The sequence below is a fragment of the Pelophylax lessonae genome, assembly GCF_965119305.1.
Source record: "Pelophylax lessonae genome assembly, chromosome: 1".
NCBI lineage: Eukaryota > Metazoa > Chordata > Amphibia > Anura > Ranidae > Pelophylax > Pelophylax lessonae.
Window position 1 is genome coordinate 887,238,969 of NC_138768.1, and position 12,257 is coordinate 887,251,225.

General features: G+C 36.4%; 2 protein-coding genes across 2 annotated transcripts in view; both read left to right on the forward strand.

Moving 5' to 3' along the window:
* LOC309550744 (uncharacterized protein) overlaps positions 1-12,257 on the forward strand; it is a gene marked incomplete at both ends in the record, with an annotated part of 156,997 nt that overhangs the window by 77,395 nt on the left and 67,345 nt on the right.
* LOC309557330 (uncharacterized protein) lies at positions 8,393-10,844 on the forward strand. The gene has a single exon (XM_082260002.1). The coding sequence runs from the start codon at positions 8,408-8,410 to the stop codon at positions 10,787-10,789; it is 2,382 nt and encodes a 793-aa protein (XP_082116128.1). The 5' UTR covers positions 8,393-8,407; the 3' UTR covers positions 10,790-10,844.

Below are 12,257 nucleotides of genomic sequence, written 5' to 3' on the forward strand. Positions count from 1 at the left end.
GTTAAAGAAGAGATTTGGGGTCTTTTTGACCCCAGATGTCTCCATAAAGAGGACCGGTCGTCCTTATTTCTATTACAAGGGATGTTTACATTCTTTGTATCAGGAATAAAAGTGATAAAAAAAACTATTAAAAGGGACAGTGGTGCTTGTGCGCAGAAGCGAACGCATATGTAAGTCACAAATGCATATGTAAACGGTAATCGCACCACACATGTGAGGTATTACCGTGAACGTTACAGCGAAAGCAATAATTCTAGCACTAGAACTCCTCTGTAACTCTAAACAGGTAACATGTGAAGGCTTTTTAAGCATCGCCTATGGATATTTTTAAGTACCATAGTTGTAAAAATAATTTCTTGCTAGAAAATTACTCAGAACCGCCAATTATATATATTTTTTATAACAGAGACCCTAGGGAATAAAAGGGCGGTCGTTGCAACGTTTTATGTCACATGGTATTTGGGAAAAAAAACTTAAAATTGTATTATACTTACCATAATTTTCCTTTCCTGGTGCCTATCCATGGCAGCATACTTGTGATGGAGCTCCGCCTCTACTCCGCCTTCAGGACTAGTGAATAGCTTAAAAGAAAGACGCCCCCTACTCCCAGCATTCTCCTGTGCTATAGAATACAGAGGGAGGAAGCGTATGCTGCCATGGATAGGCACCAGGAAAGGAAAATTACGGTAAGTATGATACAATTTTCCATTTTCCTGGCGCCTACATGGCAGCATACCTGTGATAAATAACTAGCTGACAAAAGGGTGGGTAGATGCTAAAACACAAAGAAATGTTTTTTTTATTTTTTTATTTAGATGAAGAAAGGGCTTCCTGCATTGCCCTTTTTTCAAATTCTACAGTGATGAGTGTTCCAGGGTCAATTCTATAATGTTTTATAAATGTGTGCTGAGACGATCATGTGGCAGCCCTGAAGATGGTAACCAGGGAGAGGTTCGCTCTAGCTGCCCATGAGGCAGAAATTGATTTTGTTGAATGAACCTTCACCTGCTCCGGAGGAACCATGCCTTTAGCCCTGTACACTTTACGTATTAGTTTGATAATCAGTATGCAAGAGTCCTGCTAGAGGCTTCCTTCCCTCTGTTTTTTCCCCATGGGATAATGAACAGCCTGTTAGATGTTCTAAATTTTTCTGTAGCCTCGTGATACTTTTTGAGGACTTTCGCTATGTCCAAGCTTGGGTATATTTCTGACTGGGAAAAAAATTGGCAAGGCCCATGGTTCCCTGAGGTGACTTGCGGTAGCGACTTTAGCGGTGAAACCTTGAATAGGTCGCAGTTCCACTCTGTCTGGAAAGAAAGAAACGTGATCCTCGCCGATTCCCAGGGCTTGCAATTCCGATATGCTCCGGCCAGATGTAATGGCTAGAAGAAAGGCCATTTTTAAGGATAAGTTCCAATCAATATTTGTTCCATAGGAGCAAAAGGATGGCTTCCAGGATTAGAGTTAGGACCCATTTTGGAAAGGTGTGTCTGACCGGAGGGCGTGACTTTAACACCCCTCTAAGGAACGTAATTACAAGAGGGTTGACTGCCCATCTTGAATTTGTTGCCGCTGATAATGCGGCCACCTGGACCTTTAATGAACTGAGACCTAGGCCTAGTCCGGTCTGTAGGAACCTGTAGAATTATTTTATTAATTCGGCTTGATCATGGATTTTGTAATTATGCAGGTTCTCTTTACCCTTGTTACTGGGAGCCCAGGCATAAGGTCAGATCCTAATATAGGAGTTTGAATGTCATTCTTGTCCAGTTGTCTCCCTTCTTTTGACCAGAATTCATTGCTTGAGAGGTCAACAGGTCAGTGGCTAACTTGTCAAATATAGCTTCAGAGATATTTGAGACATACTTAACTAGACACGTGAACATATCTTTTATGTCAAGAATAATGGGTTATCTATAATAGAGTTAGTATTTAAGTTATTTATTTAAGTAAATTAACTGTTTAATAGAGTGTAAAGAATTGTGTGTTGTGATATGTGTATATATGTATATATATATATATATATATATATATATATATATATACATAATATTGAAATTGATTATCCATTTGTAAGTTTGGTTACAGTTGTAAAAGAATGTATATGTCACAAAGGTTATCTATTTTGACTGTAGAACAGGTCATTTCATACTATGGTGTATTTCGAGAATACTACTATATGTTTCTGTCAATCAAAGTAGTTCAAGTCTAAGTCAGCGTTTTGGTCATATACATATTAGGAATTATTACTAATATGGGCATCACACATTTAGCTTAAACTGTATTAGGTCATAACTGCATTATGAGTATTGACGGTCTGAAACAGTATAAAAAGGCAGTGTCCTGGAGCCCAGATGGCAGGACATCACATACAGACACTGACACACCTCCTTCACACAGAATAACGACACATACATATTGAAACCTCATTTCATTGTTTTCTTTAGGCCTACACACCCAGTCTAACTACAACAGCTGTTTCTCAGTCACCTATTTGGAAGCAGAGTTAGCAGGACACATACTTTTTATTTACTTACAATGTACTGAACTGTTATACTTTTTACATTGTATTTATGCTTGAAGTGCCAAGTGTGTTTGAATAAAATCACACTTTGTTTAAGCCTGGCTAAAGAACTATTTGAACACAACGCCTGAAAAGACGCTACAGATATTTTTTAATATCAGCTACATTTTACATTTTGGCGAATGCCAGCCATAGTCGTCATTTTTTTTCAACTTGCTCAGAGGGGAGTTTGGCGCAATTTCGTGACCAAGTTGGAAAGAAAAACAACGATCAAAAGAACCTAGAACAGAGGCTTTGGTGTTCCATCAGACGTGGACAAGAAGTCCAGTGAAGTAATAGCCGGCTGAAGACGAGAAAATCTTCTGATTACGGTGAGTAAAAGTCATGGAATTTATTGATGATCTAGCTAGAGACAGTAAGCTAGAGTTTAAAGATGTGTCTATGTATCCAAATGATAGTCATTTATGGGCATATATGTACAAGGAATGTTTACAAGCTAATGTTCAGATAGACAAATCTAAATTTACTGTAAACAAACAGAGTAAGAAGATCTCTAATATCTTACAGTTGGTAAGAATTTTTAACAAAATGCTACTTAATGTTAATTTACCTGCCAAAAGTATTAGTACATTACAACAGACAGAATGTAACACTGTACAGAACACAGGGATTCATGAAAATTTGTCCCAAGACTCTCTTAATTGTCCAAACTGTGAAATTTTCTGTAGTTATATAGAGGATCTTGAGGAACAAATTAACTCAAAAACAAATGTTTTGTCACAACAACAGAATGACAGTAGACAGGTTTCTACTATAACAAATGGACAGGCTGCATCTACGTCAAAAACGCAAGTTTCATATATTCCGGATACTTCGGAAATAGGAGACAATGACGGTGAGGATGATGCAGAGGTTAGGAAGAAAAAACTACTAGACCGTGCAGCAAAATTAAAGTTGAAAATACATGACCAATTAATTAAAGTTTTAAAGGAAATTCCATCATACAGTTTAAATTGCGATTCATTTTTTAATGCAGATATATTTGAGTCGTACACTGACAGATACAATTTGAAAGATGAGCAACGTAATCATATATTTTACCTTTGGTTACCTGCACACTATGCACGACGATTAACAAAATCACCTTTTATTGATGCTAATGGACAGGAAAGACATGGTGACGAATCTGACAGATTACGACAATTGATACTATGCACTACAGGTGAGGAAGTTCCGTCAATTGACACAATAGATGCATTACAGACATCTATTAGAGAGGATCCCTTTGAATTTAAAATTAAATTCTCAAAGGCATACAAAATGATTTTTGGTGTTGACGATGAAAATGACACTGGAATGATACATTTATTTGTGAAAAAGTTTAAATATCTTGACCCAACTACATTAGCGATTGCTTATGATAAGACTTCTTTGTCAGAAGCTGCTAGCTTCATTGATAAAGTTAGAAGACAAATGAAACAGGGCAATCTTAAGTCCAAGATCGCTCTAGTTCATAATGACACTTTAAACAGGAATAGTCATACCCCAACTAAGACAGGATTGACTGTTGCTACTAGAAATGACAAGTACAAGCAAATGAGAAAGAGAGATCCCATTACTTGTTACTATTGTCAAAACCCTGGTCATTTAAAATGGCAATGCAAAAAATTCTTGAGGGATGTGCAGATGAAACAGTCAAGAGACATAGGTAAAGAAAATGGACTTATACCTCTTGAACCATCCGCACCTCCTCGTCCAAATATAACTCAATCTTCTTCTCCTTATGCTCCTCTGATAAAACAAATCAGAGAATTATCAATCAGCAATGGTATGAGTGAAAAGAGCTTGCAATCAGCCACTGTTGATTCAAATCCATTATTACCAACCCCCTGACTAGAAAACAAAAAGGAAATAAAGTCCCATCATCTAGAATATGTAACACCAATAAGTCTAGATAAAAGTGGGCGTCCCTACATTAAAGCTAAATTGAATGGACAAAAACTTAAGTTCCTAATTGATACAGGTGCTGAAATTTCAATTACTGGTGTAAGACTACCTCTTGAGACAGACGCAGCTGTTTGCACAGTTGTTGGATTTAATGGATCAGGTAATTCTAAAGCTTCTAAGTGTAAACAGGTTTCATTCGAAGTTCCTGGTTATTTAGATACTGAAATTGATATTTGGTATTGTCAAGGTGCAGAGAACATTATTGGTACAGATGTCATTCAACAAAGAGGTTGGATAATTGACCTAGGTAACGGTGTTATCTGGAAAGGTTCCATTAATCATAAGCCTGTGGTAATTGACCCAGCAGATTACTGTGAAGTCGGCAGCATTTGTTTAGCTGAAGTGATTGCTGAAGACCATAAATGGCCAGATGTCGGTGACAATCAGGAGCTAGAACACTTGGTCAAATCATTCAAAAATCTGTGGAGCCAAGGTAAAAATGAGGCAGGATTGTTCAAAGATGTTGAAGTGGATGTGCAAGGACGTGACCCACCAGCTCAGAAACAATACAAATTGCCACCGGAGTCAATTGAACCAGTGTCAATTGTAATACAAGAACTTTTGCAACAAGGCATTATTAGGAAAACAAATTCAGTTACAAACAATCCATTATGGGTAGTACCTAAAAGAGATGATCCTAGTTCATTCAGGCTTCTGGTTGACCTCAGAATGCTGAATAAATATACTCCAAATTGTGCCCCATTAGTCGCAGAAACACCTGACATAATGTCCCGAATTGATGCAAAAGCAAAGGTGTTCTCTGTGATTGACATTGCAAATGGATTTTTTTCGATTGCTTTAACCAAAAGTTGTCAATATAAATTTGCATTTTCATTCCAAAACGAGCAATATACTTTCAATCGTCTTCCTCAAGGCCTCCATCTTAGCCCAAGTGTATTTCATCAAGCTTTAGCAAAAGTCTTATCAAAATTTTCTAGGCCAGACTGTATTCTACAGTATGTGGACGATATTTTATTGTCCTCTGAAAGTGAGGAAGAGCATTTAACTCTTTTGGCAGAATTGTTTGATCTGTTGCAAGATGCAGGTCTCAAGCTGAATACTCGTAAAGTACAGCTCATGAAAAGCGAGGTGAAGTTTCTCGGTATTCAGATCAGTCCGGGAAAACGTCAACCTTTGCAAGAAAGGGTCAATGCTATTGCCGCACTTCCTGTACCAACTACATTTAAATCTCTAAGACAGTTCCTAGGATTAGTGAATTTTTCAAGAGAGTTCATTGAGTCATTTGCTGAGAAAGCAAAATGTTTGTATGAACTTCTGAAAAACAATGAGGAAAATGGTTTTGGTCCTTGGACCGAAGTTCATCAACAAGCTTTTGAATCTTTGAAGAAAGGTTTGCAGACTGCACCAGCCCTAGCTACAATAGAAAGGAAAGCACCATTTGCTTTGCAGGTGCATACATCTGAAAAAGCAATTTCTTCTGTGTTGCTTCAATTACAAGGAGGAAATTGGAGGATTTTGGGATATTTCTCTAGGATTTTAACTCCAGTCGAGAAAGGTTTTGACACATGTGTGAAACAATTGGTAGGAGTTCACTATGCAGTAAAAGCAACTGAGCACATAGTAGGATTCAACAAAATTATCTTACAAACACCTCATTCCACCTTGAAATTTCTCCTTGAGAAAAATGTTCCAGGTGTTTCAAATCAAAGATTTTCACAATGGTTGTTGGCTTTATCACCTAAACAGATCCAGGTTGAACATAATGCAAAGTATGTACTTCCTCAGTTGATGGAATATAATGGATTTGAACATGAGTGTTCATGTGAGGTCCAGGATTCCTACTCTCCTCTGTTTCGCAGAGAAGCAGAGAAGACTGATGAACCAGTGTTTGTGGATGGTTCACGATACTGTGTTTCAGGAGAGTATTTTGCAGGTTATGCAATCTGGTATCCAAATAGAGGATATGCCATACAGCACAGACTTCCAGGACATTTTTCAGCCCAAAAAGCAGAACTGTTAGCCGTAGAAACAGTACTGACTGTAAACAATGAAGAGAACAGCGGTCCACTAGCAATCTATAGTGACAGTTCATATGTTGTGCGTTCTCTTACTGACTACTTGCCAATTTGGAAAAGAAGAGGTTTTGTTGATGCCTCAAACAAAGTTTTGGTACATAAAGAAACACTACAATCAATTTTCACACTAGCAGAGAAAAACCCTTGTGTTTATTCTATTGTGAAAGTTCCAGCTCATAAAAAGGACAATGATGAGTTAAGCATTGGTAACAGGACAGCTGACACATTAGCAAAAGAAGCAGCTGTTATTGAACAGTCAGAGATTCCATCTGAAGCAGTTTCAGTGAGTGTAGTCAGAAAAACAGATACACAGATTCCTTCATTTGCAGAAGAACAGAAAAAGGATCAATCCCTTTCTGCTTCTCAGGTTGATCCAAAATCTCCCTTTGTTTGTGAAAACGGGATTTTGTGTCATGACTTAAACGGAATTCTGCGTCCTGTTATACCAAAACATTTGCAGGTGGAATTCACAAAATACAATCATGAAAGCTTAGGCCATGTAGGTAAGCAGAAGTTACTTGAGGTTCTCAGAGAGAAGTTTTTCTGGAAAAAAATGGAAGAAACTGTAGACAGTGTAATTCAATCTTGTCTAATTTGTGCTCAAATAAACCCCAGACCAAAGGGACAAAAACCTCCCTTACAAAGAGTTCCTCCAGCTAATGGTCCATGGTCCACATTACAAATTGACTATATAGGACCACTGCCAACAGGAAAAAACGGTTTGAGATTTGCTCTCATAATCATAGACGTTTTTTCAAAATGGACAGAGATATTACCGGTGCGCGCAGATGATGCGCTAACAACTGCAAAAATGTTGATTAATCATGTTTTTCCCACTTGGGGAATCCCTATGAACCTCAGTTCAGATCGAGGAACGCATTTTACAGGTAAAATAATGCAAGCAATGTGCAAACTTTTGGGAATACAACAAAGATTTCATGTTCCATACCATCCACAATCTGCAGGTATTGTAGAAAGAATGAACAGGACTATCAAGTCCAGAATTGCAAAGATATTATTGGACAAAGGTAGTACATGGGTAGATGCCGTACCTTTTGTTCTAATGAGTATCAGGAGTACAACGTCCTCATCTACACAATACAGTCCTTTTGAACTAATGACAGGTAGGAAAATGCCTCTGGTATTTCCACACGAACCTTTTTTGTCTACTCCGCAGAAAGAAGCAATTGAGAGAACCAAATGGTTACAGATGTTGCAAAACAATCTGAACACTATTTTGCCACATGCAGCTTCTCATATGCAGAAAATGATACCTCCACACTCCTCAAAGTTTGCGATAGGTGGACATGTCATGATTAAAACTTTCCGGAAAACCGGACCGTGGCAAAGTAATTGGGAAGGTCCCTTTGAGATTTTGGACACATTAGGAGTAATGATACAAGTCCAACGGCCTCTCAATTCTGCAAAAAATGCACGGAGACAACAAAAAATATGGGTTCACACTGATCAATGCAAATTGTTTATGCCAAGATAATGATATTGCATTTCTTTAGCAGATTACGGAATCCGATAATCAAATATGGAGAATCAACAAACTCCGAAAGAAATAAAGAAAACATCAGAAAATCAGAATGAAAGAAAATACATAAAAGGGAGGAAATTCATCATCACAGGACTCCTTTTTTCTTTAATGACATTCTTCTATTTACAAACTTACAAGACTTTTTCCAGCTCAGCAGAAGAAAACCAGACTGAGACCCTGCATAAAAGAGACTTACTACTATCCAGGAATAAGAGACATTTTCCAAGATACAGTAACTTTGACACAAGCAACGATATATATGGGTTCATTTGCATAGGTTATGGGACTACTTGTTGCATGGAACTATATTTTTATCAAAGTAACACTATTGAGATACATGCCAGAATAGAATCCAAAACAGAGTTTACAAAAATGCAAGGATCATATCTACATAATAACAAAACTGGTACATATGAATGTAGTTTAACAAATATGGGATTCTGGGTTATTGTTTTAAAAGGAAATGAGTCTACAACTTGGACTGGCGATTTAACAACAGATAGGATACATATTGCTTCTGTAGGAGGATCCAAATCAGATATTTGGTTTTTAACACAAAATTACATACAGTTTGTAGATCCTGAACATTTAAAAATTGCAGGAGATGAAATAGGAGATGTAAACAGAACATGGGATTTTCAAATAGTAAGAGGTTTAGCTCAAGTCAATGTAAAGGTGCTTATTACAGTTGTTGATTTGATTATTCCAGATATAAAGGTATCTCCGCAATCTCTTAATGTTACAGAAGGAAAAGATGATTTAATTTTGAGATGCACTACGCAAATATATATACCTCAAAATTCACTATTAACTTGGAAGAAAAATGGTGAGTTGTTGGGTAGTCTTTTCCATAGCTCAACTAATATAATTCGGAAGGGTAATTTTGGAAATATAGATTGGACAGATAATAGTTTTATTTATCATCACACTAGTCCAACTCTATATGACTCAGGTATATATGAGTGTTGCATAACATTAGGAAATTATCCTATGAAATGTAATATTAGCAATGTTATTGTTTTATCCCCTGAAAAAACGAAGTGTACTAATGGGAAATTTATTGCTGCCAGTCCTTTTCAAATTAATCATTTCCAATCCAGACATCTCTTAAGAGAAGGACATTTTGTTATTATGCTTTGGAAATTTAACATTTCTGAATGGAAAATTTCATCAAGGTATCCTAAATGTCTAGAGTATTTAGCTAGTATGGAATTGGGTATCGATAAATGGTTTGGAATTAGTAGTAAAAATGTTAACAGGAATAAACGAGGTATAGTAGAAGGTATCCTTGGAGGAGTTGGTACTATTGGAAGTATTACCAATAGTATGGATATTAATACATTAAAGTCTGATCTAGAAACAGCAGGCTTAGTGGGAAGTAAAAGTATTAAAGTTCAGAGAAATTTAAACCAAATATTAGAAAACATGATAATAAAGACAGCAACAGTTATAGGCCCATCTATAGTCCATTTACAAAATATAACTTTGAATTTGATGGACAGTGAACAACATTTCCACATAGCCAGGATATGTCTAGAGATACAGACAGAGTATTCCACCAATTTTAAAATAATAGCTCAAGCTTTTCAAAGTGGAATAACCCCTCTAGGTATTTTACAAAATCTACCTAATGAATATGTGTTTGCAAAGAATCATACAGATTTATGGGTAAACAAATGGGTAGGATGTGATCAGCATGAATGCTTTAGTACCTCAATGATTCCTATAGCTGGGAGAGAACAAATATTGGTTCCAATTACAGTCTTAGGATTACCAGTTAGTGATACTCAGTTGTTGTATTATCAATTACAGTTTACAGATTTCGTTTTAAATAATAATTCGGAACCAGAACAACTAGATTTATCTTCTTGTTTACATTTTCAGTCAAAAGTAATCTGTTTGCCTAAACAGGACAAAGGTATTTTTCATTCTTGTTTTCATAATCATTCATTGTGTACAGCAAGAATAGAGAAATTAAAAACTTCCTTAGACTTAGTTACTCCAGTAGGAAAAAGGAAGGTCTGTTTTCAAGTTATGACTAACACTGAAACAGTAAAAGTTTTTTTCTTATCCTGCACACAAACAGAAATTTTGAGTCGAGGTTTGTATTGTATAGAGGGAGACCTTACAGGAATCAATATAAATGGAATCAGAGTTAATTTAACGAATATGCTTATGAGAAATGTAAGTGTTCTTCCTATACAATATAATATATCTCAAGTAGATGAATTCCCATGGAGGGAATGGGCTGATATCATACAAAAAGATAAAGGATTATTGATTGCTTTATCTGAAGAACTTCAGAAGGCAGAGATTAAATTTAAGCATGAACAGGGAAATTTACAAGGAATAGAGCATGATTGGTCTGAGTTTTCAGGTCATTCATGGTGGTTAAGGTTTAAACATACTGTATCGATGTGGGGAAAAACTTCAGTTACTACTGCAGCCGGAAATATATTATTGCATCCGTTAGTGATTTTATTTAGTATTATGATATTATGTATTTTATTTCAAATCTGTATTATGATTAGAATGAAGCGATTTTATAACTTAATTAAGAAAGAAATGAAAAAAGGTGAAGAAATGATGACAGGTGTATTTAGTCGAAGAGTTACTTCTGGCTTAACTGATCAAGTAATGAACAATGGTACATCTGGAACAATTGATTCAAGAATGTGAATGAAAGGGCCATAAATGGAGTGTGCGTGAGTTAGGTAATATAATAAATTATATTTAGGGGGGATTGTAGAATTATTTTATTAATTCGGCTTGATCATGGATTTTGTAATTATGCAGGTTCTCTTTACCCTTGTTACTGGGAGCCCAGGCATAAGGTCAGATCCTAATATAGGAGTTTGAATGTCATTCTTGTCCAGTTGTCTCCCTTCTTTTGACCAGAATTCATTGCTTGAGAGGTCAACAGGTCAGTGGCTAACTTGTCAAATATAGCTTCAGAGATATTTGAGACATACTTAACTAGACACGTGAACATATCTTTTATGTCAAGAATAATGGGTTATCTATAATAGAGTTAGTATTTAAGTTATTTATTTAAGTAAATTAACTGTTTAATAGAGTGTAAAGAATTGTGTGTTGTGATATGTGTATATATGTATATATATATATATATATATATATATATATATACATAATATTGAAATTGATTATCCATTTGTAAGTTTGGTTACAGTTGTAAAAGAATGTATATGTCACAAAGGTTATCTATTTTGACTGTAGAACAGGTCATTTCATACTATGGTGTATTTCGAGAATACTACTATATGTTTCTGTCAATCAAAGTAGTTCAAGTCTAAGTCAGCGTTTTGGTCATATACATATTAGGAATTATTACTAATATGGGCATCACACATTTAGCTTAAACTGTATTAGGTCATAACTGCATTATGAGTATTGACGGTCTGAAACAGTATAAAAAGGCAGTGTCCTGGAGCCCAGATGGCAGGACATCACATACAGACACTGACACACCTCCTTCACACAGAATAACGACACATACATATTGAAACCTCATTTCATTGTTTTCTTTAGGCCTACACACCCAGTCTAACTACAACAGCTGTTTCTCAGTCACCTATTTGGAAGCAGAGTTAGCAGGACACATACTTTTTATTTACTTACAATGTACTGAACTGTTATACTTTTTACATTGTATTTATGCTTGAAGTGCCAAGTGTGTTTGAATAAAATCACACTTTGTTTAAGCCTGGCTAAAGAACTATTTGAACACAACGCCTGAAAAGACGCTACAGATATTTTTTAATATCAGCTACATTTTACAGAACCCCAAAATATTGGAGACTGAAGGTGAGAATCGATCAAAATTTTTTCCAGCCACAAAGGTTTGGAACTTTTCCCAGACTCTTGAGTAAATGGAGTTTGTGGATGGTTTCCTTGTTTGAAGCAGTGTTGAAATGACTTCCAGGGAACAGCCTTAGGCTTCAAACCTCTGCCACTCAATTTCCACACCCGTGGATGAGAGACTCTGCCCTGCTGTAGAAGTTGAGGGAACAGGGGAAGTGTCAAAGGTGTGCTCACAGACAACCGCATGGCTAGTGGAAACCAAGGTCTCTTGGGCCAATAAGGGAGAATCGCGAGGATATGTACTGGTTCCTTCAGCCTCAGGAAG